The 25,213-nt window shown below is 53.8% G+C and overlaps 1 protein-coding gene and 1 long non-coding RNA gene across 2 annotated transcripts; both read right to left on the minus strand.

Moving 5' to 3' along the window:
* LOC142045759 (RING finger protein 112-like) lies at positions 1-13,808 on the minus strand. The gene is given in 16 exon segments (XM_075064633.1): positions 1-3,299; positions 3,488-3,556; positions 4,753-4,965; positions 5,282-5,374; positions 5,966-6,019; positions 6,315-6,445; positions 7,303-7,426; positions 7,558-7,644; positions 7,970-8,026; positions 10,688-10,738; positions 11,431-11,521; positions 11,523-11,551; positions 11,962-12,096; positions 12,838-13,053; positions 13,218-13,584; positions 13,661-13,808. Coding segments are annotated over 16 exon segments (2,244 nt in total). The 5' UTR covers positions 13,669-13,808; the 3' UTR covers positions 1-2,780.
* LOC142046714 (uncharacterized) lies at positions 1-25,213 on the minus strand. Its single transcript, XR_012655683.1, has 2 exons — positions 25,173-25,213; positions 1-2,660 (listed from the first exon to the last, which is right to left on the minus strand). It is a non-coding gene; the product is annotated as an uncharacterized LOC142046714 (long non-coding RNA).

Raw genomic sequence — 25,213 nt, forward strand, 5'->3', positions numbered from 1 at the left:
TAGAACAAACAAGCAGATTTATTAGCTATAAAGCTAGATTTTAAGTGATTATAAGTCAAAGCATAACAAGTCAGATTTGGTCAAATGAAATAAAAGCAAAATGCTTTCTAAGCTGATTTTAACACTTTCAATGTCCTTACAAACTTAGATGCTTCTCACCACAGGCTGGCTGGTTACTTTTCAGCCAGGCTCTCCCTTTTGACCAACATTTCAGTCACTTGGTGGTGGTGGTGGTGTCTGCAGGTGTAGGTGGAAGAGAGAGCACATGGCAAAATGTCTCTCTCTTATATCATGTCCTTTCTTTCCTCTTGGCTTTACCTCTCCCCTTCAGAGTCAGGTGAGCATTACCTTATTGCAGGCCCAAACTGACTAAAGGAAGGGGGGTGACTCTCTCCAGGGTCTAACAGATTCTTTTGTTGCTGCCTAAGCCAGTGTCCATTGTTTCTGTGAGGCTGGGATGGGTTTGTCCCATCTGTGCCCTGATGAGGTGTGAACTGCCTCCCAGGTCTTGGAGAGTTTTTGCCTGGGCTTGCTTTAAGCCATGAGGATACATTTTCAGCCTGATAACTATATACATGAAATTATAATGTATAACCTTACTATAACATCACTATAACAACAATGCTAAGTGTATCATGAGCCTTCCGAAGACACTCGACATGACAATCTTTGCATTGGATACCACACAATCATTGTATAAAGATGAACATGGGGGTATACGGTGTTCCCGAGGTACAGAGCGTCACACTTTCCCACTATGTGCCCCCTGCAGCAGGATCTCCTGATCCGAACACCCTGCCCTCCCCCTCTTCCCCCTGCCCTGGGGCGTAACACATCCTGGGCCGTCTTCCATCCAAACTGGGCCCCTACCTTCCTGCCCACACCTTCCTGAAACTTAAGACTGTAACTCACTTGTATCTATGGTTACCAGCTTTAACTTTAAGCTAATTCTCTTATTTAATAAATCTAGAGACGGTTTATTACAGGATTGGCTACAAGCATTGCCTGTGCTTTGAGCTCTGAGATGCAACTGACCTGAGGTCAGTGACTGATCTTTCATTACTAGGAGTTACCTGAATATTGCTGTGATCTCTGGTCTAAGGGACCGTCTATCACAAGGTCAGGCTCCCCTGGGTCACCAGACAGATTTGGGTGCCTCAGGGGACTGACTGGGGCTCCAAGTTAAGCACCTGAGGAGTTCACACTTGACACTTGGTTGGTGAAATCTACGTGTGGGGCTCACAGCCAGTTTGGGGTTTGCGCCCTGTTTCTTACCTGTCTTCCCTGAGGTTGGTGCTCAGGCTCTTCAGCCACTGTAAGACAGGCTGACAGGGACAGGCCTTGCCCCTCTAGGGGGTACCGGCTTCAATCCAGCCCCAGGCCAGGGGACTGGCTGGCTCAGGGGGGCAGGGAATGGGACACCCCATTGCTAGGAGATTCCTGTTTCTCTTCCTTTAACCCTCCGGCCTGATCTCTGCTCGGGGAAAAGGTGTGTGAGCGACACGTTTGACAAGCCGTGTGCAGCCAGAGCAGCCAACACACCCCAGCTACCATGAGTTAAAAGCACAATTGTCCTGTCCTCACTTGGATGGTGACATGGGTTTGTTCACATGAATTCAAACTGCCCCATTTCTCCGCTCATGAAGACACAGACTGTGATCAGCGGCGTATTATCGTATTTGCTCGCTTTCCCCTCCCCGAGCCCTCCCGAACTCTGCCCCTTCCCCAAATCCCCGGTCCGCCTCCTCCCCCGGGCACGCCACGCTTCCCTCCTTCCACCTCCCTCCCAGGCTTGCTGTGTGAAAGCGCTGGGAGGGAGTGAGGAGAAGCAAGTAGCTGCGCGCTCAGAGGAGGAGGCAGAGCGGAGGTGAGCTGGGGCCAGCAGGCGCTGGGAGAAACCATTGGGGGCCAGGAACCGCTCCCCACCCCAGCTCTCCTCCGCTCCACCGCTGCCATCTCCCGAGTGCACCGCAACTCCCCTTCTCCCCCATCCCTCCCAGGCTTGCCGCAGGAGAGCGGAGGTGAGGTGGTGCCGGGCAGGGAGGGGGCAGCAATTTTTTCAGGGCCTAGGGGCAGCAAATTTGTTAATCCGCCACTGACTGTGATCCTCCCTCCTCCCAGCTGATGGAAATATTTCAACTGAGATTTTTTTTGTCACTGAAAACCGAATTTTCTTCATATAACACATTTTTGGTGGGAAAACTGTCACTTAGGATGTGACTTTTTGATGGGAAAATGTAGCTTTTATTAGGAGAATAAATTTAAAAATGTTGGACTGGGATTTTAGAGTTTTCTAACCTCCCTCATCCCTTTGTATTGTTTTCAAATCAGCGGGCAATGAGGGGGAAAATATTTTTTCAGGAGGGAAAAAAATGAAAAAAACAACAAAAACCAAACACAAATAAGAGAATCTATTTTTCTCACACTTGCTGATAATGAAAACTTGCAACGGAGGGATGCAGGGGACGGCTCGGAGCACAGGAGGCAGGGCCGAGTTATTTATCGACTGGCACAGATGGAGTCAGGGTTGGATTCTGATCTTCATGCCTCTGCTGTAAATGAATCAGTCTCTGTGTCCTTTTGAAATCTAGCTACATGTTGTAAGTTGTTTTCATCTATCTATCTATCTATCTATCTATCTATCTATCTATCTATCTAATCTATTCCCCCCCCCCACACCATCTATCTATCTATCTATCTATCCCCTTGCATACAGAGGTTCCCAGTGCTGAGGTCTGGGACAGAGTCCTGCCTGTGATCTGGGTGATGGTTCTTCCCCACTACCTGTCCCCCTGCAGCAGAGGCTCCTGATCTGAAGACCCGTCCTCGCCCTCCCTCTCGTTCCCCTGCCCTCCGGTGTTGGTGCCTGTTGTATTCCGGGATACCTTCCGTCGACACCAGGCTGCAAAGCAGCTAGCCACGCCCGCCCCAAAGCTCAACCCTCCTGCCCCCACCCCAAGGGCCACTGCTTCCTCTATCGTCACCGCAGCCACAGCTACACCCACACCAGCGCCCACACCGACAGCTGTGCCCACTATTGCCAGGACTCCCCCCGCAATGGACAGGCCCAATGATGCGGCCTTCATTTTAAAGCACTGCTTGTAGGTCAGCAGGAATTTGTTCATCTGTCTGTCCAGCTCCTGCTTCAGCTCCTCCAGGGCCTCCTGTTTCTGGGGGTCCTCGCCCAGCAGCTTCCCCCGGCAGTGCTCCAGCAGCTCCTGACGTTTCCCCTCCAGCTGTCGCTGCATCTCCAGTGGCTTCTCCCTCAGACAGCTCCTCATACTCTGGTGGTCATGGTCCTACCAGGAGAGGGGAGAGATCAGCCATGAGGGACGGGCACTAGCGTTACCCAGCCATAGGGGTCATCATCGCTTCACACATCTGCAGCCCCTTCAAACTCGACTTGCAGCCCCCTGCTATCCCAGCCCTGCCCCCTGCAGCTCTGCCAGTGCCCCTTATCCCCGACCTGCAGTCCCTCTGCGCTCACCTGCTTCTGCACAAATTGTTCATATTCCCTCCTGGTGTCTTCTACTGCTCTCTTGTTTTCCTCCATCATCTGTGGGGGAAGAGGGGACAGGGAGCGGGTTAGTACAGGACCATCGATGAACTCAGAGCCCCCTCCCCCACACTCACCACCTTCTCCCTATTCTTCCAGGACCATGTTCACTGCTGTGACCTCCCTACAGCCCCCCTGAATCCCCACATTCCCCCAGAGCCAGGGGGCAGCCCCTCAGTCCCACGGTCATGGCCACATTGCTGCTATCTCAGTGGATGGGGTTGGTTCTCCAGCTGGGTTCCTGAAGGTCCTCTTATCTCTTGAGGGCTGGGGGGTGGGAAGCCCTGATCAAGACTTTTGGGGGAGCTGTTGTGGTGCCCCTTTCTGGCCTAGTGCAATCGGCCAATGGCGGGTGGACCTGGGGTGAGAATCAACTGAAAAATGTCGGACTGGGATTTGGGGGTTTCTACCTCCCTAACTCCTTTGTATTGTTTTCAGATCAGTGGGGAAATGAGAGGAAAACACCCCAATATTGCCCCCTCTACACACACACGCTGTACCAGGGGAGGAGAAAATAATTTAAAAAACCCACAAAATATGAGAATAAATTTTTCTCCCTCTTATTGAGAATGAAAACCAATGAAACTTGTGACCGAGGGATGCAGGGGGAGGATCGGAGCACAGGATCCAAGGCACGGTTATTTATCGACTGATGTCGATGGGGTCAGGGCTGGATTCTGATCTCGGTGACTCTGCTGTAAATCAGTCAAGCTGTGTCCTCTCGAAATCTAGCTCCCTGTTGTAAGTTGTTTTCATCTATTCCCATAAACCAATCTATCTATCTATCTATCTACCTATCTATCCCCTTGCATATAGAGGTTCCCAATGCTGAGGGCTGGGACAGAGTCTTCTGTGGGGTGGGGTGTGATGGTTCTTTCCCACTATGTGTCCTCCTGCAGGAGAGGCTCCTGATTTGAATGTCCTGCCCCACTCTCCCCCGCGTCCTCTGCGAGGGGTGTTTGTGCCTGTCGTATTCCAGGCCCCCTTCCATCCAAACCTGCCTCCAACCCACCTGCCCACATCCCCCTGGATCAGGCCAAACCCCCTCGCCCCACCCCAATGGCCATTGCTTCCTCCACAGCCATCACAGCCACAGCTACACCTGCCCTGATGCCCACCCTGAAACCTGCGCTCCCCACTGCCAGGACATCCCCTCCCCCCGCCATGGCCAGGCCCAACCCCACAGCCTTCTTCACTTTAAAGCGCTGCTTGTAGACTAGCAGGAACTTGTCCATCTGTCTGTCCAGCTCCTGCTTCAGCTCCTTCAGGGCCTCCTGTTTCTGGAGGTCCTCGCCCCGCAGCTCCCCCCAGCAGTGCTCCAGCAGCTCCTGACGTTTCCCCTCCAGCTGTCGCTGCATCTCCAGTGGCTTCTCCCTCAGACAGCTCCTCATACTCTGGTGGTCACGGTCCTACCAGGAGAGGGGAGAGATCAGCCATGGGGGACGGGCACTAGCGTTACCCAGCCATAGGGGGCATCATCGCCTCACACATCTGCAGACCACTCAGTCCCGACCTGCAGCCCCCTACTAGCCCAGCCCTGCCCCCCAAGCTCTGCCAGTGCCCCTTAATCCCGACCCGCAGACCCCTGCTAGCCCATCCCTGAGGTCCTCCTCAGCTCTGCCGGTACCCCTCATTCCCGATCTGCAGCCTCCTGCTAGCCCAGCCCTGGTTCCCCCAGCTCTGGTGATGCCCCTTAACCCTGACCCGCAGCCCCTCTGCACTCACCTGCTCCTGCACAAACTGTTTATATTCCCTCCTGGCGGTTTCTACTGCTCTGCTGTTTAACTCCTGTCTTATCGCTGCAAATGCCTCGGCCATCTGTGGGGGGAGAGGGGAGAGGGCTGGGGTTGGGATGAGACCATCTATGACCTGGGAGCCCACCCTTCACCCTACTCACCACCTCCTCCCCATTCCTCCAGGGTCCTGCTCACGGCTGTCACCTCCCCACTGGCCCTCTAACCCCCCACATTGCCCCTGAGCCATGGGGCAGCCCCCCCAGAGACCCCACAACCATGGCCAGATTGTCGCTGCCCTAGTGGAGGGGGCTGGTTCTCCGGCTGTGCTCCCTGGGAGCCCTGATAAGGACATTTAGTGGAGGTGTTGTGGTGCCCCCTCATGGCCAGGGCTGGCTCCAGGCACCAGCATCTCAAGCATGTGCTTGGGGTGGCACTTCTCAAAGGGTGGCATTCCAGCCCTTTGGGGGCGGCACCTTTGGTGGCAGCACTCCGGCTTTTGTTGTTGTTGTTATTTTTGCTTGGGGCGGCAAAAACCCAAGAGCCGGCCCTGCTCCTCGCCTAGTGCGTTTGGCCAATGGCAGGAGAACCTGGGGTTGGGGTCAATAGAATCAGCTCCCACCCCCCCACCATCCGAACTGGAAAGAGAGAGGTGGGGAGAGGAGTGACCTGGTACCTTCATGGGGGAGGAGAAGTCGTAGCGTTTGGTCTTCAAGTATCGGGAGACGTCCTGTAGGGAATAACGCCCGGGGGAGCTGGGATCAGGGACAGCACAGCCTGCTCCTTAGCGAGCACCCCACCCCGCTCCTCCAGCACAGCGCCCCCTACTGCGTCTCTCTCCCCACTCCCTGCAGCACAGCGCTACCTACTGGTCCCCCTACCCACCCCCTCCTGTATGGCACCCCCTGCTGAGCCCCATACCCTGCAGCATGGCACCCATTTCTGAGTCTCCGTTCATCTCCTTGTGGCCCCTTTTGCTGTCTCTCATCCAGGTCCCCCCCATTTAGCAGCCCCCACTCTCCCACCTTGATCCTGGCAGCCAGCTGAGTCCCCGTCAGCACCTGCCCAGCTTGGTCCGTCCGGACGTGTGTCCTTGCTGAGTGCACCACACTGGTGACGTAGTCACAGAGGTACTGCTGGAATTTTTTGTCCATGTCTGCAGGTGGGAAAAGGACCCAGGCATCCGGGAGGGACCCAGGCGTCAGGGATAGGACACATGTTAAATGGGGTATGTAGGTGCTTGTTTGTGAAACAGGAAATGTGATCCCATCTCTGGGCAACAGCAGCTTAGAACTCCTCCCCCACACTGCCTGGGGAGGAATGGGGGTGCAGTGGGGGAGGTTGGAGAAGCTGCAATGGGGAAGGGAATCAGCAGTCTCCACTGGTGATGCAGGGGGAGCCTTGAAGGTCTCAAATGGGGGGACCAAGCAGCATCCCCCCAGGACCCCAGGGCAAAGCAGTGTCCCCTCAGGTGGGGACCTCCCCTCCTGCACTGATGCCGAGATCGAGTTAGCATCACTGTGCAGTTGGCAGGACAGTCAATTCTAAGCCTGGGGGGATGAGCCGGTCACTGGGATTTTGGGGTGGGGGCAGCACAGTATGGGGAGGAGGTGAGCAGCCCTCAGTGGTGAAAGAACTGGTTAAGGACTATTTAGAAAAGCTGGACAAGCACAAGTCTATCAGGCCAAATCTAATGAATGAGAGGGTGCCGAGGGAGTTGGCTGGTGTGATTTCAGAGCTATTGGCCATTATCTTTGAAAACTAGTGGAGATCAGGGGAGGTCTGGAATGATTAGAAAAAGGTAAATATAGTGCCCATCTTTAAAAAAGGGAAGGAAGAGAATTTGGGGAACTACAGACCAGTCAGCCTCACCTCAGTCCCTGGAAAAATCCTAGAGCAGGTCCTCAAGGAATCCATTTTGAAGCACTTGGAGGAGAGGAAGGTGATCAGGAACAGTCANGGGCTGGGGGAGCAGTGCAGGGGGTGAGAGGGGGGAAGATGGGGGTCTCTTACCACGTGGCATCCCTACGCTGCATGTGGTGAACCCAGTGCCAGGGTGGGGCAGTAGGTAGCACCGGGTGCCGCTCGCCCTCAGGGCTCCCAACACCAGGGGCTGCTCAGCAGAGGCCTCCAGGTGCTGCAGGAGTCAAAATGACATTTGCTGCCATTAGCGAGAAATCTGACCTGCCATGGAAATGTTCAGTTCTGCCCCAACTCCGGCGTTCGCTGTTCCCACGTACACACATGGTGCCCAGCTCTGATCATTACCTGTGATTTTTCTCTGAGAAACTTCTGCCCCCCGTCCACGCCATAGGATCTGGAGAGCTGCCAATCTCGCACCAACAGGTCCAGACGCTGCAACAGAGAGCACAGGAGAAGGGTCAGGCTGGGGCTGGGGGCACAGAGAAGAGACCAGAGCTGGAGGCTGCCGCCGAACCCAGCCACCGATATCGAGACCCTGGGCATGATGTGGGCGTGGAGGGAGAATAATGGAGTCAGGGACTGGCTGTTTGCTCTGGGTTTGTCCAGCACCTGCCACACTGCAGTCTGGGTCTAGGACAGGGCTTCTGAGGTGCTCTGGCAATAGAGGCAGTGACTGGTAAGAATGAGATTGAGTGATGGGAGGGGAACCAGCATTGAACCACTATGTCTGGAGGGGGGGTGGGAAATGAGGACTCACCTGAAATGGGAGCAGATTGCAGGTCTCGCCAACCTCCTTTGCAACATTAATAAAGATCTGAGATGCAGAGAGAGAGAGAGACAAAGAAAACGTTTTCTGTTTTGAGCAAAACATCTCCCCACAGGTGACGAAAGGTGACCAACCTAGATTGGTGGCTCAAAATAAACGAGTGGGAAAAACGCCACTGAAACGAGCCAAAACCTGAACAACGTTAAGTGAAAACTGATCATTGAAAAGAGAAAACAGATAAAATGAGGAGAGAAACGGAGTTTCAAACTCAATAACTCAAAACGAATAATCTCAGATATAAAGACAATAATTGAACTCAGAAAAACCAATTGGTGGTTCTAAAAAAGCAGCCATCGAAGACACAGAAAGCCAATAATCAAACTCAGCAGGCCAATGATCAAAGTAACAAAAGAAATAATCAAAAGCAGAAAATTAGTCATTGAAATCAGAAAACCAGTTACTGAAACCAGAAAAGCAGTGAAAGAAATCAACTACTTAGCAAAATTAGCAACCTAATAATTAATGTCAGAAAACCAGCAATTATAATAAAATCTGAAACCAATGTCTAAAAACCATTTTAAAAAAAAGGATTTGGAGCCAAGATAACCAATAGTCAAAGAGTTAAAGCCAGCAATGGATGTCAGAAAACCAGATATCAAAGTCAAAAACCAAAAGTCAAAGCAAAAAAACCAGTAATTAGCATCAGAAAACCAACAACTGAATGCAGAATTCCTGTAATCAAAGGCAGTAAAGCAGTAAATGAAGTCAACCAATAGCCAAAACAGAAAACCAGTGTCTGAAGTACGAAAACCAGGCATCAAGGTCACAAAACTAAGTCAGAGTTAGAAAATGATTAATCTAAGGCAGAAAATGAATAGAAAAAAGAAGCAATAAATTAATAGCAGAATTGAAAAAAAATTTAAATACCCCAACTTTTTGAAGAAAATTAAAAGCTGATAAGTACAGAGACACTAATAAGTGAAGCCCAGTAAACAAACCCTGAAATTTTGTGATGAATAAACAAAAGCAGAAAATTGATAAGGAACATCCCCAAAACGATGAGAAGATTAAAATCTGACAATCAAGGAACGAAACCCAATACACAAAATATGTAATGCGATAACTAAAGTCACAAAACTGACACCCATGGACCAAAACACGAAAAATGAGAACTGACAACTGAAGGCTGAAAGTCGAAGACCGAAACCTGAGAAATGAGTGGAACTAAAAACTTGCAGTGAGAAACCCAAGAAACGCCAACATTGGGCTGTTCTTTGAAAGTGGAAATTTGCATGAAAAGATTCTGATTTTCTCAGCGTTCCATTTTTCAACAAAATTTTTATTTTCTATTTCCCCCATTGTCACTATCAAATCAACTGGCAGCTAATGGTCGGTACTAAATAACGAACAGCTGATAGCCAATAGTGACTGTCAAATAACCAATAACTGGCAGCTATTAATGAATATATCAAAACCAATTATAGATGTTATAGATTGGCCGAGCGAAGTAAAAGGCCTGACACACAATTCAATGGAATGCCTGTCTGTATCGTGATAACTTTTTGAGACCACATCTGATCAATTCCCAAATTACAGGGGGCGCGCTAGGCATCTGTGGGAAGAACCTCAATGATTTGGAGGGAAATTGGAAAAACAGAAAAGCCCAATTTCCATTTAGATCTGGTGACTAGCATCAGAAGCCAATAAGCCAACCACTATGGGTTGCTGAGCAGGGAGAATAGGGGGAACGTAGACCCCTGGCACTGGGGGAGGTGGAATAGGGGCACATAGATCTCTGGCATATGAGTGGGGCAATGAAGGCCACAGAGCCCCTGACATGGAGGTAGAGGAATGGGGCACACAGGGCCCCTGGCATGTGGGCAGTGGGATTGGTGCACACAGAGGTAGAGCTGGGGATGGGACATAGGGTCAGGATTAGGGCTGGTTGGAAAGATTCCAATGGAACATTTGCCCCATCACAAACCCTTCCTAATGCAGAGCAATGTGGGTTGCCCAGGGCTGGCTCCTGCCCCTCCAGGCTCAGCGTCTGGGCACAGGGCAGGTGTAGATGGCTCCTGCCCCATATGGGGCAAAGGCAGAGTGCTGGGCTGGGTACCACGGGCTTACTGGGGCATCAGTCCCAGAGGGCTGAGATACGGTTCTGTGGGCGTTTCCCTTAACTCTGTTGGTCCTATCTTGGCTGAATGCAACAGTCTGGCTGGGCACGCGCTGCACCCCTCGCAAAAAGCCCTGCTAGAATCGGTCAGTTGTGAGAAATGCTGATTTGGGGGGGTGCCTATCTTGGAAACCGTTGCTCCACCTGCCCCAGCTCTGGGTCACCAAACCTATGACACGCTGCCACGAGGCTCCCCAACCCTTCCGGCAATCTGAGTCTGCAGGCACATTTCAGATCACTAGGAGACTTGACGGACACAGAAATCTCTTCTCCCCGGGATCCCCAGCAGAGTTGCCGCCCAGCATTAAAAATGAAGGCCCTACTGCTCTGTGGGGCTCGGGTCAGCCCCCTCAGCTGCTGCCTGGGCATCCACAGGGCCTCTAAGACTTTCTAACTGTCAAAAACAGCCCCAAAGAGTCTAGACTGCCCCCCTCCAATCCTCACACCACCAGGACTCCTGGGTCCTCCATAGTGGGGACATGGCTGAGAGGTCAGTGTCAGTAGAGCCCTGTGTATCCCCCTGCCACACCCACCTCCAAATAATCTGCCTCCGTGCGGGTAAACATGCTGGAAATGTTAAAAATCTAGAAACATAATGAGGAGAAAAGGTGAGTCCCCCCAGCTGAGTACCCCCACTGCACACAGAACAATATGCCCTCCTGAGCCCCCACCCACTCCCTGCTCCCCAGCACCCCCCTGAACCCCTGCTGACTCCCTCCTCCCCAGCACCCCCTACTGAGCCCCAGTCCACTCCCTGCTCCCCAGCGCCCCCTACTGAGCCCCCCACTCACTTCCCAGCACCCCCTGCTGAGCCCCCGTCCACTCCCTCCTCCCCAGCACCCCCTGCTGAGCCCCCACCCACTCCCTGCTTCCCAGCACCCCCTACTGAGACCCCTGCCCACTCCCTGCTCCCCAGCACCCCCTGCTGAACCCTCTGCCCACTCCCTGTTCCCCAGCACCCCCTATCGAGCCCTTCACCTGCTCCCTGCTCCCCAGCACCCCCTGCTGAACCCTCTGCCCACTCCCTGCTCCACAGCACCCCCTACTGAGCCCCCACCCACTCCCTGCTCCCCAACACCCCCTACTGAGCCCCCACCCACTCCCTGCTCCCCAGCACCCCCTACTGCAGCCCCACCCACTCCCTGCAGCACAGCCCCCTGCTGAGCCCCCACCCACTCCCTGCTCCCAGCACCCCCTGCTGAGCCCCCACCTACTCCCTGCTCCCCAGGACCCCCTACTTAGCCCCACCCATCCCTACTCCAGCACCCCCACCCACTTCCGTAGCACGTCTCCCACCCAGTAAGACTGAGCAATATGCTGACACGGAGAGCCTGATGCTGGTTCTCATGCGGCGCTGCAGGTCCAGGAGCCTCGGTGTCCACCAGGAACACGGCCACCTGGCAGGGACAGACACACGGACAATCCACCTGCCACAGCGACAGGTGCCCTGCGCTGATGCCACCCCACCCCGACCAGCCCTGGCATCTCGCTGCCCGGCTCCCTGGCCTGCCCTGGGCACGCTGGCTGGGATGGGCCCTGGGGAGGAGGATCAGACTGTGAACACCCCCAGCCCCAACCACAGTGTGTCTGTAGGAGTCCCAGGCTGGGATCCCTTGCTCGGCAGTCCTCTCCCCCCTCCTCCAGCCCCTCAGTCTCCCTGCCCCCACACAGACTTTACCCCCAGACTCCCCCATTCCTCCCCTCCCCACTACTCCAGCCCTCTGCCCCCTTTAATCTTCCTCCACACCACCCTCATTCCCTGCCCTACTCCCCATCCCCCATTCCCCTGCTGCCCCCCCTGCCCCACTCCTTCTCCCCTGGCCTGGACCCAGAGGGGCTGGTCCCACATCACACCCCCCTTGTCAAGTCGCCATCCCATTGCGATACTCAAACCCCCCCAGGGCCGGTCCTCTTGGCCCATCCATGATGCATCCTCAGCCTCCTGAGGGGCACCAGGACAACGTCAGGAGGAACGGGGTTTGGTCTGGGGTCCTGAGGGGGCAGGGGTGGCTACTGGGGGTCATGGGGTGGGGTATGGATGGAGGGTGGGCCTGTGGTGAGGGAGGCTATGGATGGAGGGTGGGGCTGTGTGCAGGGGAGGGGCATGGATGGACTGCAGGAGAGGTGGGGGCCTGTGGTGCAGGGGGCAGGCGTATGGATGGAGGGTGGGTCTGTGGTGCAGGGGGGGGCTATGGATGGAGGGTGGGGCCTGTGGTGCAGGGGGGGGGCTATGGATGGGGTGGGGTCTTGTGTGAGGGGGGAGGGCCATGGCTCAGGGGTGGGGCCTGTGTGCAGGGGGAGGGGCTGGCTGCAGGGTGGGCCTGTGGTGCAGGGGGAGGGCTATGGATGGAGGGTGGGGTCTGTGCGTGCCAGGGGAGGGGCTATGGATGGAGGGTGGGGTCTGTGGTGCAGGGGGAGGGGCCATGGCTGCAGGGTGGGGCCTGTGGTGCAGGGGGAGGGGCCATGGCTGCAGGGTGGGCCCTCAGTTGCTCTGCCCTGAGCTTAGTACAGGGGAAGGGCCCTGGCTGGGGAGAGGGGACCTTTGCTGTAGGGGGAAAGGCCTAGGGTGGATGGGGGGGGCTTGCTGGGGTGGGGGCGGTTGTGTTGTGTTGGTCTGTCTCGGGTGGGCAGGGCCTCTGGTTCAGGAGATGGGACCATAGCTGGGGCTCCCGTCCCCACTCACCGGGTGCTGGAGCCGGCGCAGCAGGCAGTTCATCAGGAAGGATTTGCCCCGACGCTGCTCCCCGATGATGGACACCAGGCAGACAGGGGCGTCCCTCACCCCACGTTGCTCCAGGCAGCGGCTCAGGGCCTCCTCGTCTAGGGTCAGGTCCCCTTTCTCGTCCAGACACACCAGCTGCACCGGGCGCCCCGGCTCTGGCTGAGCCCCCGGCCCCTGCTGCAGGGAGAGAGCAGAGCTGGGACCCCACCCCTGAGCCAGCCAGTTCCCGCCTCTGGGTGAGAGCCCTGTGCCCAATTTCCACCCCCTGAGCCAGCCAATCCTCTGCCCTGGGCCAGTGGGAGTCTGGGCTCTTTCCCCTTATCCGGCCTGTCTGGTCTCACCGGCTCCATCTCTTCCTGCAGGGGCTCTGTGATTTTCTCCACCAGGGCTCTCAGACGCGTGTCTGGGGTCATCCGGTCCCTGGAGCAGGGAGCCCGGCACTCAGGGCACTGGTAACCCTGGGCTGAGACCTCGCTCCAGTGAGCCACGAGGCAGCCCCGGCAGAAGTTGTGGCTGCACTCGATGGAGACAGGGTCCTCCAAGACATCCAAGCAGATGGAGCAGGTGACGTCCTCCTGGAGTCGCTCCATCCCTCTGGAGCTCATTGAGAGTGGGGACCCGGTGGGTGAGAAGTGGCACTCGGGAGCAGAAGGGCTCTGATAACGGCTGATCTCTAGCCCAGGTGGGCCCCTTCCTGACAGCAGGAGTCTGGAATGGGGAGTGGTGTGGAGAAGAGAGAGAACATGGCAATATTTCTGTGAACAAGCTGTGTGACTCAGTTTACCTGCACATTTTGTGTCCCCGTCCCTGGGGTGGCACCAGAGCGAGAAGACGGATTCCAAGAAGCCATGGCAGAGACTGGTAGATTCCAAGGGGGGACCAAGGCTGAGCTCCTGGATAACACAGGCCAGAGAACTGACCCCAGTTAATTCCTGTTTGAACGAGAGCAGATCTAGTAACACATCCCACCTCGAGGGAGAATCCACTGCGCTGCGTGGTACATTGTTCCCTTAGTTAATTCCCCTCCCTTGTAAACACAGACGTCTTCTTTCCAGGCTGAATGTCTCTGGCTTCAACTTCCAGCCAATGGATCACATTAGAGCCTGGAGAGCCTGTTATTAAATATTTGATCCCCACATAGGTGCTTCTAGACTGGGATTAAGTCACCCCTGGAGCGTCTCTTTGTTAAGCTAAACAGCTTGCGCTGCTGGGGCCTCTCACTCCAGGCCACATGTTTTAACCCTTTAATCATTTATGTGGATCTTCTCTGATCCCTCTCCATTATATTCACATCTTTCCTGAACTGAGGACGCCAGAACTGGACCCAGGATTCCAGCAGCAGTTGCACCAGGGCCAAGTCCCGAGGGAAAATAACCTCTCTGCTCCTGCTGGCAATTCTCCTGTTTATGCATCCTTATGTAAGGTGACTGTTGCCCCCTTACTAACAGTCAGTGGGGGTGTTTTGGTTGCTAGCTCCCAGCACTAAAAGGGGAGGGGTTAATGGGAAATCAGGACCCTGAGACTGACAGTCCCCAGGGGCAATGGGGAGAGGCCAATGCTCTAGGTCAGCCTGATTGATAGGGAAGGAGGTTAATCGAGACAGAAGGCCAGGGTGGGTCCCGTTCTCTGTGTGAGCTGGAATTGTCTGAGTCAGAAAGAGTGGGGCCAAGCTAAGGAGAAAGCAGGGGCCCAAGCAGAGCCAGGCCAGATCCAGAGGGGCCAGAGCTGCAGCCACAGAGCGAGAGAGATGGTCCAGGGAGAGCAGATCCTGTGCTGGGAGCAGAGCTGCAGTCACAGAGCCAGAGGCACAGCCCAGGGAGAGCAGATCCTGTGCTGGGAGCAGAGCTTCAGCCAGAGAGCCAGAGGCACAGCCCAGGGAGAGCAGACCCTGTGCTGGGAGCAGAGCTGCAGCCAGAGAGCCCGTTTTGGTGAGCAACTGGGGCCAGCCAAAGGGGGGACCTTGGGCAAAGGGCCCAGTGCAGAAAGACACCCCCAGCCAAGGGTCCTTGCAGGCCAGACAGGGAGGGGGATCTTAATCCGATGGGAGGCTGATGCTGGGAAGAAGGGTCCCACCACCCAAAGCCCAGAGGTGTGTGGCCACCACCAGAGCAAGTGTCCAACCCACTGCGTCTCTGCAGCACAGCCAGGGCCTGAGACGGAGGCCTGAGACCTACGAGGAACAGACTGTGAACTGCCCGGATGTTCCAGAGACACTGTCTGTGTTGTTCCCTGCCACAGAGCGGGGTGATGTGTTTTCCTGTAACCTTTCCCATTTTTCCTTATTCTTTTTTTAAATTAATTGTTAATTAAACAACTTGTATTTGCTTTAAATTGTATGATGTGATCAGTGGGTCAGGGAGGTGCCCAGCACAAAGAGGGCACCCTGGAGTGGGGACACCCTAGCCCCTGTCCTGGGTGACCACAGCAGGGTTGGGGGTCGAGTCCCCCAGGAATCCTGGGCCCAATCTTGTTGGGGTTACGAGGACTCTGCCAGACAGGAGAGTGGAAGGGGATCCCTCGAGGGCAGGGAGGCCTCTGGGTAAAGGAAGTGGGAGCGAGGACTCAGATCCTTTCGCTAGCCCACTTCACCGGGGTAGCGCAGAAGCCAGGAAAATTCCCCACGATAGCAGGACCAGTCCCCCGCTTACACTTAACTCCTTTGGCCACAGTGCCACATAGGGGGCTGATGTCCAGCTGGTTATCCCCCACGACCCCCTGCACTCTGTGTCCCTGGAGAGACCCCCCAGCTCGGGGGCATGGTCAAGGCTCTTTGGTTGTATCACAGCACGTGTTGCTGGCTTCTGCCCAGCCTACCCTAGCACTGGGGCTATTGGTGACACTGGGCTTTTCTCTGCTGCCAACAGCCTGGCTAACGCCATGTGCAAGCGGCTAATCACCAGCTGTGTCAATCCCAGCAGGGGCACAAGCCTCTGAGGGGTCTGATCTTGGTTCATTTCGCTGCCGAGAGCAGCTGGGGAGACACAGGGGCTGCTGGGTCCTGAGTCCAGGAGACACCAAGCTCAGCCTTAAAAGGTCATGCTCAGGGCGTAGCACGGAAATAGCTTCCTGCCTCTCATGCAGTGAGCTGGGTGCTGATTAGCCGAGCTTTCCTCCCACTGGTGTGAGAGCAAATTCACACTTTGCCCTGGTAAAGCCTGGGGGTTGGGTGGGGAAACTGAGGCACAGAAAGGGGAAAGAACATGCCCTGTCCTAACTGCCCTCCCCCAGTGCCGTGCTCTGGTCCTGGAGCACCAAAATCTTCTCTTTTTCTACTGGAGACTCTCCCCAGTTTCCCACCCTGGGATCCCTCCCAGCCACTAACATGCCCCTAAGGGGGTCTGCCTTACCCATTGAACCAGCAGTGATGTCTCCTGACCGAGCACCAAGGCCAACCAATTTGTGTTTTCATCCTAAGTGGATATTTCCCCCCCAAAATAGCAAATGGGAATTTTGTTTCCCTCCATCTTTGGACAAAATCGATCAGGTTTTCATTACAGAGGAGCAGCCAGATTCACAGGACAGTTGGGGTTTTGCTGCAATCCCCAGCTGCCGGAGGCAGGAGATTGCTGCGCTGTGTTAAACCACAGCAGTGCACACCCAGCCCCCATGTTTCTGGCTCTTGAATCTGGAGTGGGGGAGGGGAGCTGGAAAAAGGGCTCCAAAGACTGGCAAAAAATATATAGAACCCGTATTTTTTGGAGGGAGGGGAGGAATATCTGAGTGGCCGGCTCGCCTTCCCTGGGTTAGCTTGTGCCTGTAAATGTCCTATCGTGGCTAACGCAAGAAAGCCACATTCTGGGGGATTCCAGAGACCCACGGATTTGCTCGGGTTTCAGCTGGTTGAACTGGTCAGAGTTTGGCAGTGTTTCAAATCATGCCGTGAGCCAGAGCGGGGCAACACTGGGGGTAGATTAGCTGCTGTCTGTGCCTGTCTCTCTGCTGCACAGATAGACTCATAGACTTTAAGGTCAGAAGGGACCATTATGATCATCTAGTCTGACCTCCTGTAACAAACCCCTAACCTATGTCCGAGTTATTGAAGTCCCTAAATTGTAGTTTGAAGACCTCAAGCTGCAGAGAATCCTCCAGCAAGTGACCCACCTTGTTCACAGAAATATTCCCATGTTCACAGATCTGCTCTCATTCAAACAGGAATTAACTGGGAACAATGTACCACGCAGTGGGGTGGATCCTCCGTCAAGGCGGGATGTGTTTCTAGGAGATCTGCTCTTGTTCAAACAGGAATTAACTGGGGTCAGTTCTCTGGCCTGTATTCCAGGAGCTCAGCCTTGGTCCCTCCTGGCCTGGGAATCTACCAGTCTCTGCCATGGAATTTTGGAATCCATCTTCTCGCTTTGGTGCTGCCCAGGGGACAGGGCCACGAAGTGGACAGGTAAATTGAGTGACACAGCTTGTTCACAGAAATATTCCCCACACTGCAGAGGAAGGCGAAAAACCTCCAGGGCCTCTGCCAATCTGCCCTGGAGGAAAATTCCTTCCCGACTCCAAATATGGTGATCAGTTAAACCCTGGGCATGTGGGCAAGACTCACCAGCCAGCACCCAGGAAAGAATTCTCTGCAGTAACTCAGATCCCATCCCATCCAACATCCCATCACAGACCACTGGGCATACTTACCTGCTGATAACCAAAGATCAATTGCCAAATTAATTGCCAAAATTAGGCTATCCCATCATACCATCCCCTCAGATGGCAAGGTTGAAACTCCCCTGCCTGGCAGGAACCCCAGAGGTGCTGGGCTCTAAACTGCCAAGCCTAGAGGTGCCGGGCTCTGAACAGCTGAGCCCAGAAGTGCCAGGGCTCATCCTTGACACAAATCAAGCACTGGATTGGCTAGTTTGGGGCAAACACACACACACTTACCTGGGCAGATCTTCGCTTCTCTCCGTAGAGGCAAAAATTTGTCTGATAAACGAAAGTGAAACTCCCTGTTTCTCTTATGTGCTTGTAGTCAGCAGCCCGACTGGTGGGGGTGTGAAGGGAGGTGGGGCTGCCCTGCTGTTTGTAATTTTTTGTGTTATCTGCCTATGGTTTCGTGTATTCCCATGGGCTCTAAATCCAGAACAAACCGACGTGACTCTTGAACTCGAGACTGTGGCCAGCAGAGCTGAACCCACAGAAATATGATTAACATTAAATAGAATAAAAGATGACACAGGTCACCCCTCCCCCCGCCTCTCTCTTTCTAGGAAGGATGGTTTTGGGGTGTCTATTGACCCTGAGCCCAGGTCCTCCTGCCATTGGCTAATCACAGTAGGCCAGGAGGGATCACCAAAATAGCCCCCCCAAATATCCTGATCGGGGTTTCCTGCCCCCAGCACCTAACAGATAAGGGGACCTGCAGGAAGCCCTGCTGGAGAACCAGCCCCATCCACTAGAGTGGCAGCAATATGGCCATAGCTGTGGGGTCGAGGGGCCAGCCCCTGGCTCTGGGGGAATGTGGGGCAATCGTGGAGCAATGGGGAGGTGATAGCAGGGAGCAGGGTCCTGGAGGAATGGGGGGAGATGGTGGTGAGTTGGGAGGGGGGATCCCAGTTCAGAGATGTGTCTGTCCCAACCCCTGCCCTGTCCCCGCTCCCCTCACAGATGGCTGAGGCGTTTGCAGCGATGAGACAGGAGGAAAACTGCAGAGCAGTAGAAGCCACCAGGCAGGTATATGAACACTTTGGTGAGCACAGAGGGGCTGGAGGTCGGGATTCAGGGCAGGGTGACCAGATGTCCCAATTTTATAGGGGCAGTGCTGGTATTCGGGGCTTTGTGTTATAGAGCTGCCTAATACCCCCAACCCTCTCTCCCGATTTTTCACACTTGCTATCTGGTTACCCTAATTGAAGGGCACTGGTAGAGCAGTGGAGAGGAGCCCAGGGCTGCGATAACCAGGGTCTGCGGGTCAGGAATGAGGGGCACTGGCAGAGGTGTGGGGAATAGGGCTGGGATAGCAGGGGCTGTGGGTGTGTGAGGCAGGAGTGCCCCCCGTGGCTGGGTTACGCTAGTGCCCGTCCCTAACGGCCGATCTCTCCCCGTTCCTGACAGGACCGTGGCCACCAGAGTATGTGCAGCTGTCTGAGGGTGAAGCCTGCACTGATTCAGCCATGCCTAGAGGGGAAACACCAGGAGCTGCTGGGGGGAGCTGGGGACGAGGACCCCCAGAAACAGGCAGCCCTGGAGGCACTGGAGCAGGAGCTGGAGGCAGTCTGGCCAGTTCCTGCAGGCCTTGGAGCAGCACTTCAAGAAGAGTTTGCACCTGGCTGCCACTGTGGTTGTGGTGCAGGAAGTGGTGGCCACCGGGATCAGCGCAGGGATGTTATCTGCACAAAATTCTCTGTCCCTTACATACTCTACAGGCACCCACGCTTACCCGTTCCTAGGGCTCCGGCTTAGCCTTTACACTCTGCGGGTTTGTGGGGTCTTTTCCCAGTGAAAGAGCCTTACACGGTAATATCCTTCTTAACTGTTATGTAAAGCCTCCGCTCAAATGCAATTGTAAGATCTGTAACTTGTATCATTAAGTTCTGCAACCCTTTTGCAGACTTTGTAACTTCAACTATTGTTAGCATAGCTTTTTAAGTTTTGTACCTTTGCAAGCTCTGTGGCCTTTTCAGGTTGCCGCTTGTATGAACTTCCAAGCTTTGTAATATCCCATCCCTCAGAGAAAGTGTGAACGAGGGAGTGGGAACAAGGGAGTGTATGTGGGACTGGGCGGAGAGGAGCTGCAAGGAGGCAGAAGCCAGGTGTGTCTGATATAATCTGCCCTGAGAAGGCAGTCATGAAGTGCTGAAAAGAAAAGAAGAGCATGGTATGCATGAAAGGAACTGGTCTGGGAATGCTTCTCAGTGACGGACATGGAAAGGATACTCAGTGTATGTGACAGGAGCCACCCAGTTCCAAAAAGAAGAGGAAGAAGGCATGCACACAAGCCCATGCTTCTTGACCGACTCAGCAGCCTGGATTCGTGACCGCAGACAGACCCACCAGATCTTCTCGGCCTCCATGCTGTCTCTGGTAACTCTCTGCCTGTGTAAGTGTGTGGGTGCATGAGGGTATGAATGCAGTGAATGTGTGCGTGTATGAATAAGCTCCATCTTAATAACAATCACCAAGAACAGACTGCACACTCTAAGCATACAGGTCTCACCACAGACAGATGAACATTTCTTGAAGGCCACTCAGGATCAGGTCCATCTGGGGGGCTGCAGTTTCTGCACGGTGTCATTGGCAGAAGGTTGAGGTCTGGCAACTCTGATCTTGGGGCTGTGTCCTGGAGTTGGTTCCCAAAGAACGTCCCTTTGGAAGGGCTGGCTCCAGGCACCAGAGAAGGAAGCAGGTGCCTGGGGCGGCCAATAGAAAGGGGCAGCACGTCTGGGTCTTCGGCGACGGGTCCTTCAGTCCCTCTCTTCCTCATCGGCGGCACTTCAGTGGCAGCTCAATCGTTTTTTGTTTTCTTTCTTCACCTCTTAAGGCAGCAAAACAGCTGGAGCCGGCCCTGCCCTTCGAATCCCAGTGTATATAGTGAATCTTAAATCCTGCTTAGCTATAATTTAACCAGTCATTATACTCAAATTTTGCTAACTTAATCCTAACATAGTGAATTGTAGTTCTCCCACTAATTGCTTCCCACCGCCTTAATTGATTTACACCCAGCAAAATTAATTATACAGCAGTCAGAAATAATCAAAGAACCAGACAGAGACAGAGACCATCAAAGAACCAGAGATCATGCCGGCAAACAATAGAGGGGACCATGAAGACAGACAGAGAGGACCATAAAGACAAAACAATCAAGAAATGGGGATTTCACAACCCCCCTATTGAGAAGTGATTTCTTGTCGGACAGGATTTCTCTCAAACCAAGTTTTCTTTAACCATCTTGAGATCTGTTTCTTTACCTGGTGATAGTGGGGGCCATTAGGATGGGGATCTCCTTCTTAACAGCTCGATCTTGCACTATTTTAATGTCATTTGGATAGAATGTGAGTATGTGACTTGCTGCTCCTCAGCTAATGGCTGCTGCTCTTTCAATCCAGCTGCAGACTAGGGTCGTAGGCTTTTAGGTCTGACAATGCGGCTACAGGAAAGGGGCCTGATCCCTACAGGAGGCCTTGGCTTGACTGAGGGGGCTGTAGGAAGGCAGGTGGGGGCCTGCTTAGCACAGAAGGTTGCTCAGAATGGGACAGGCACCAACGCCCCAGGGCAGGGGGATGAACGGGAAGACAGGGCAGGGTGTTCGGATCAGGAGCCCCTGCTGCAAGGGAAGCGTAATGGGGAGGAAACATCATGTTGGCTTAAAGGTAATAATTAATACATTGATGCTCTGGGAGAAAGTATAGTCCAGGAGAGACCCCAGCAAGGCTTGTATAATTAGAAAGAAAAGATGCCTCTCAGCCAGCCTGCCAAAGCTGTGCTAATTGCAAATACGTTAGTTACATTTACAAGGTGGGTGCTAGTTGTACTGGCACACCCCGACAAGGAGTCTGTTCGGAAAGTGATAAAACACACTAGTAAAAAAAAGCTACTGTCTCAACTGTTTCCCAGAACTCAGCGATAAGATTTCCTGACTCGTACTTTTTGCATTTTTTATCTTACTTGCCTTCTTTTCCTGTGTTGCAAGTGGTATGGACAGATCTGATAAACACGATGTGTAGCCATATCCCCTTTAATAAGAGCCTGCTGGTTTTTATTTTCTTGGTATAACAATCACACCGATCACCTGTCCCAGGCCTGAGCACTAGGAACTTGTGTATACAAGGGGACAGCTAGATAGAGGGGTTTATGGGAGCAGATAGAAAGAATGTACAATGTGTAGCTAGATTTCAATATGGCACCGAGACTGACTGAGTCACAGCAGAGTCACTGAGATTAGAATCCAGCCCTGACCCCATCGAAGTCAGTCGATAAATAACCCAGCCCTAGATCCCGTGCTCTGAGCTGCCCTCTCCATTCTGATTCCAGCTATACCCGTCCACATTGTGTCCTGAATGCCCTTCATGTCTTATAGCCCAGAGTTCTGTATGTGCTCAGCACTGAGATGCAGCTGCCTCTGGGGTGCAGCAGTTCAGTAACAGCCGCACATAACGCTGCATGGAGTTGGCTCATCAGGGGCATGTGTGGGTGACATAGATCCGTATGACCAGTACTGGTTCACCAGCTTTGGAAGAATTCTTCCATCCACCTAGCTCTGGCTATACTGGGAGCAAGATCGGCTTAACTACATCGCCCTGGAGTGTGGATTTTTCACAGCATTGAGTGCCATAGCTGAGTCGACTTAACTTTTGAGTGTAGACCCGGCCTCAGTCCTTTGTTCTCCAGGCAGGGCCACGCTGGGTTCACCGCCATCCCGGTCAGAACATCCAACAGTTGAGCATTAGTACATGGGTACTTGGAGCTCGCATTGTCTCGCTGGGACTTTTTTTGATCTGGGTCAGTTTCAACCAGTTTCTTAATGACCCTATTCATTCCTCCCAGACAGCATGGCAACAAACCCACCCTTGTGTCTCTTGGTCTGCCCTGAGAGCAAACTGGAGCCTGTTTTCCCCACTGGGTAGCAATTCAAAAGCACACGGGGAAACTGAGGCACACACAGGTTTCATAAAAGGTTCCCACTTTGTCCCAGTGGGCTCTGCCGGAAGCTAAGAAGGGTTATTGCAGTGGTTCTCAGACTTTTGTACTGGTGACCCCTTTCACACAGCAAGCCTCTGAGTGTGACCCCCCTTATACATTAAAAACACTTTTTTATATATTTAACACCATTATAAATGCTGGAGGCAAAGTCGGGTGTGGGGTGGAGGCTGACATCTCGTGAACCCCCATATAATAACCTCGCAACACCCTGAGTGGTCCTGGCTCCCAGTTTGAGAACCCCTGGGTTAGGGTGAAGGGTTTGTCACAAGAGGTAAGTAAAATGCAGACTGTTGTGTTGCCAAGCCTTCTGAGCCAAGTGATTGCCAATAAACCTCCCCAAATCCATAAAAAATCCCCACCAAATAAGCAGATGTGGGGATCTGTATCCAAACATCATAACTCTGGGCTGGATTTGAGGCCAAAAATGCTGCAGGAAAGAAGAGGGGGAAAAAGTATTAGATGCAAACAGCCACCTTATGTCAGAGTGACCTAGCTCCTCATCTGAGCCGGGGCAGCTCTGAGAGCTGCCCCGGTCCAGAGTGAGAACAATTGATGCCTTCCCGCCGGCCCGGCCCCGTGTTTACAGGCTGGACCAGCCGCAGGCCTGTGCAGGGACAAAGACAAAAGCACCCACAGAAAGACTCTGAACCAGGACCCTCGGGGCTGAGCTGAAAGGCCCTGATTGTGGAATGAGACGAGCTGAGGGCTGGATAAGAGAGGGAAAAAGGGCCTAAAATTGGATCCATCTCATGGAGGCAACGTTTTGCCCGCGGGAGGTCTCATGAGAGGTGGGTGCCAGCCCTCTGGACTGGCCAAGTGCTGCACAGACGGGCCATTGGGAGTGGGATCCCTTATGAGACGGGAAAGGAGCCGAGGAATAAGGGCAGGCTTAGGATTGCAGTTTATGCTTGTCGGTAACCTGGTGTTTCCAGTGCTTCTGCTGGCGTCTCTTTTGAATCTGTCTGTGGGTGAAATTAACCTCCCTTCGGTTTTACTGTAGCCACGTCTAAGTGCTGGGTGCGAGGGACAGTGAGGAACAGAGGGGGTCCTGCAGGAGGCAGCGGATCGGTGCATATTGCAGCTACCTCGATAATGAGAGACGGCCACTCGAGTGCAGCAGACAGGGGGTGTAAACTGTTCACTGGCAGGGGAAAATGCAGAGCTTGGGGATCCCAGAGCAGAGCACCAGTGCTGCCAGTATCCAGCAGTTAAGGGGAAATTTCCACTAACTGGTCACAGGCCTCGCTCTCCGACACTGTGAGCAGGTGATAGTGGTTCACCCAGGATGCCTTGGGTAAACCCGCAGTGTCACAGGCAGATCTCACATCCGAGCGATGGACTCAGGCTCTCTGCAGACTCAGGAAGTGATGCTGTGTCAGTTACACTTGGTGCAGTTCACACCTCTCTGAGCTGTGGTTTCATGCTCTCTGCAGACTGAGGTGCTGCCTTTGAAACAGGAGCTGGGTCTCCATGGCCCATTCCATCCTTGGCCACGGGCTGACTCGGCCGATGAGGAAGTCAGTCAGGGCCTTCCACGTTCCCCTGGTTCTTCCCTCCAGCATCTCCATCTCCATACACCAGCCGCGCCCGAGTTCCTGCCAGTCCCCTGAGTATTGTCCACCTGTGAAGCACGTGGAAGATGCCAGGACTGTTTCACAAACACTTCATGTATTAGCTGTGTCAGACCTGCTTCCTGTCCAGCCCCGGCTCCACCCCTTGGCTGCTCCACTTCAGCCCTACACCCTGCCTGCCTATGAACCCCTGGCTCTTACCCTTGGCTGGCCTCCCGACCATGCCTCCGCTTCTACCCTCCAGCTCTGCTTCGACCGCTAGGCCAGACTCCTGCACCACCTACACCTCAGTGCGGGACACCCAGCCCCAGAAGTGGGGAGTGGGGTCTGGATACGGGAAGCCTCTCATAGCGTTAGCTGAGACAGAGGGGTGTGAACAGTTGGGTGGGTGAGATCCCTTTGCTTCTGAGGCTTTGGGCCCCTCTCCTGATATTAAACGAGCCAACGTTTGGAGAAGGCTGGTGCCTGTCCCTGTATTCACCCACTGGCCTCAGCTGCCAGAGATGAGTCTGGCAGGGCTCAGGCCCAGGCCCAGCCGCATGAGGAATCATGGCTGGGGTCTGTGGCTATTTCCCTGGTCTGTGAGTGGGAGCATGGGGAGATTCCTAAATCTTGGAAACAGAGACATAGAAGAGGCCACGGTGCAGCTGGCCCTGAGCTGTGACACTATCCTGGGTGGTGACACCTTTGTGTCCATCTGCAGGGAGAAAAAGAGCTGTGAAGACGTAACTGAGACTCAGGAAATTCAGAAACGGGAAGCTCAAGCTGAGGGAGCTCCTGGAAATCAGGCCGGACAGCCTGAAGGACTGGACTCCTTATGTCTGGGGAGACTTGCCTATGCACTTCCTGAGAAAGCTTATGTAAGAAACTCCCCTAATAGGAAAAACTATTTTTCCATCTGCTTTTGAAAATGGAAACCAATGGAAATGGCAACTGAAGGATGGAGGGGCCGGCTTGGAGCACAGGAACCAGAGCCAGGTTTTTTTAATCAACTGATTTTGATGGGATCAGGGCTGGATTCTGATCTCAGTGATCCCACTGTAAAGCAATTTCTGTGTCCTCCTAAAATCTAGCTACATATTGTACGTTCTATCTATCTATCTATCTATCTATCTATCTATCTATCT

This window comes from Chelonoidis abingdonii, chromosome 4 (genome assembly GCF_003597395.2).
Source record: "Chelonoidis abingdonii isolate Lonesome George chromosome 4, CheloAbing_2.0, whole genome shotgun sequence".
NCBI classification, from domain to species: Eukaryota; Metazoa; Chordata; order Testudines; family Testudinidae; genus Chelonoidis; species Chelonoidis abingdonii.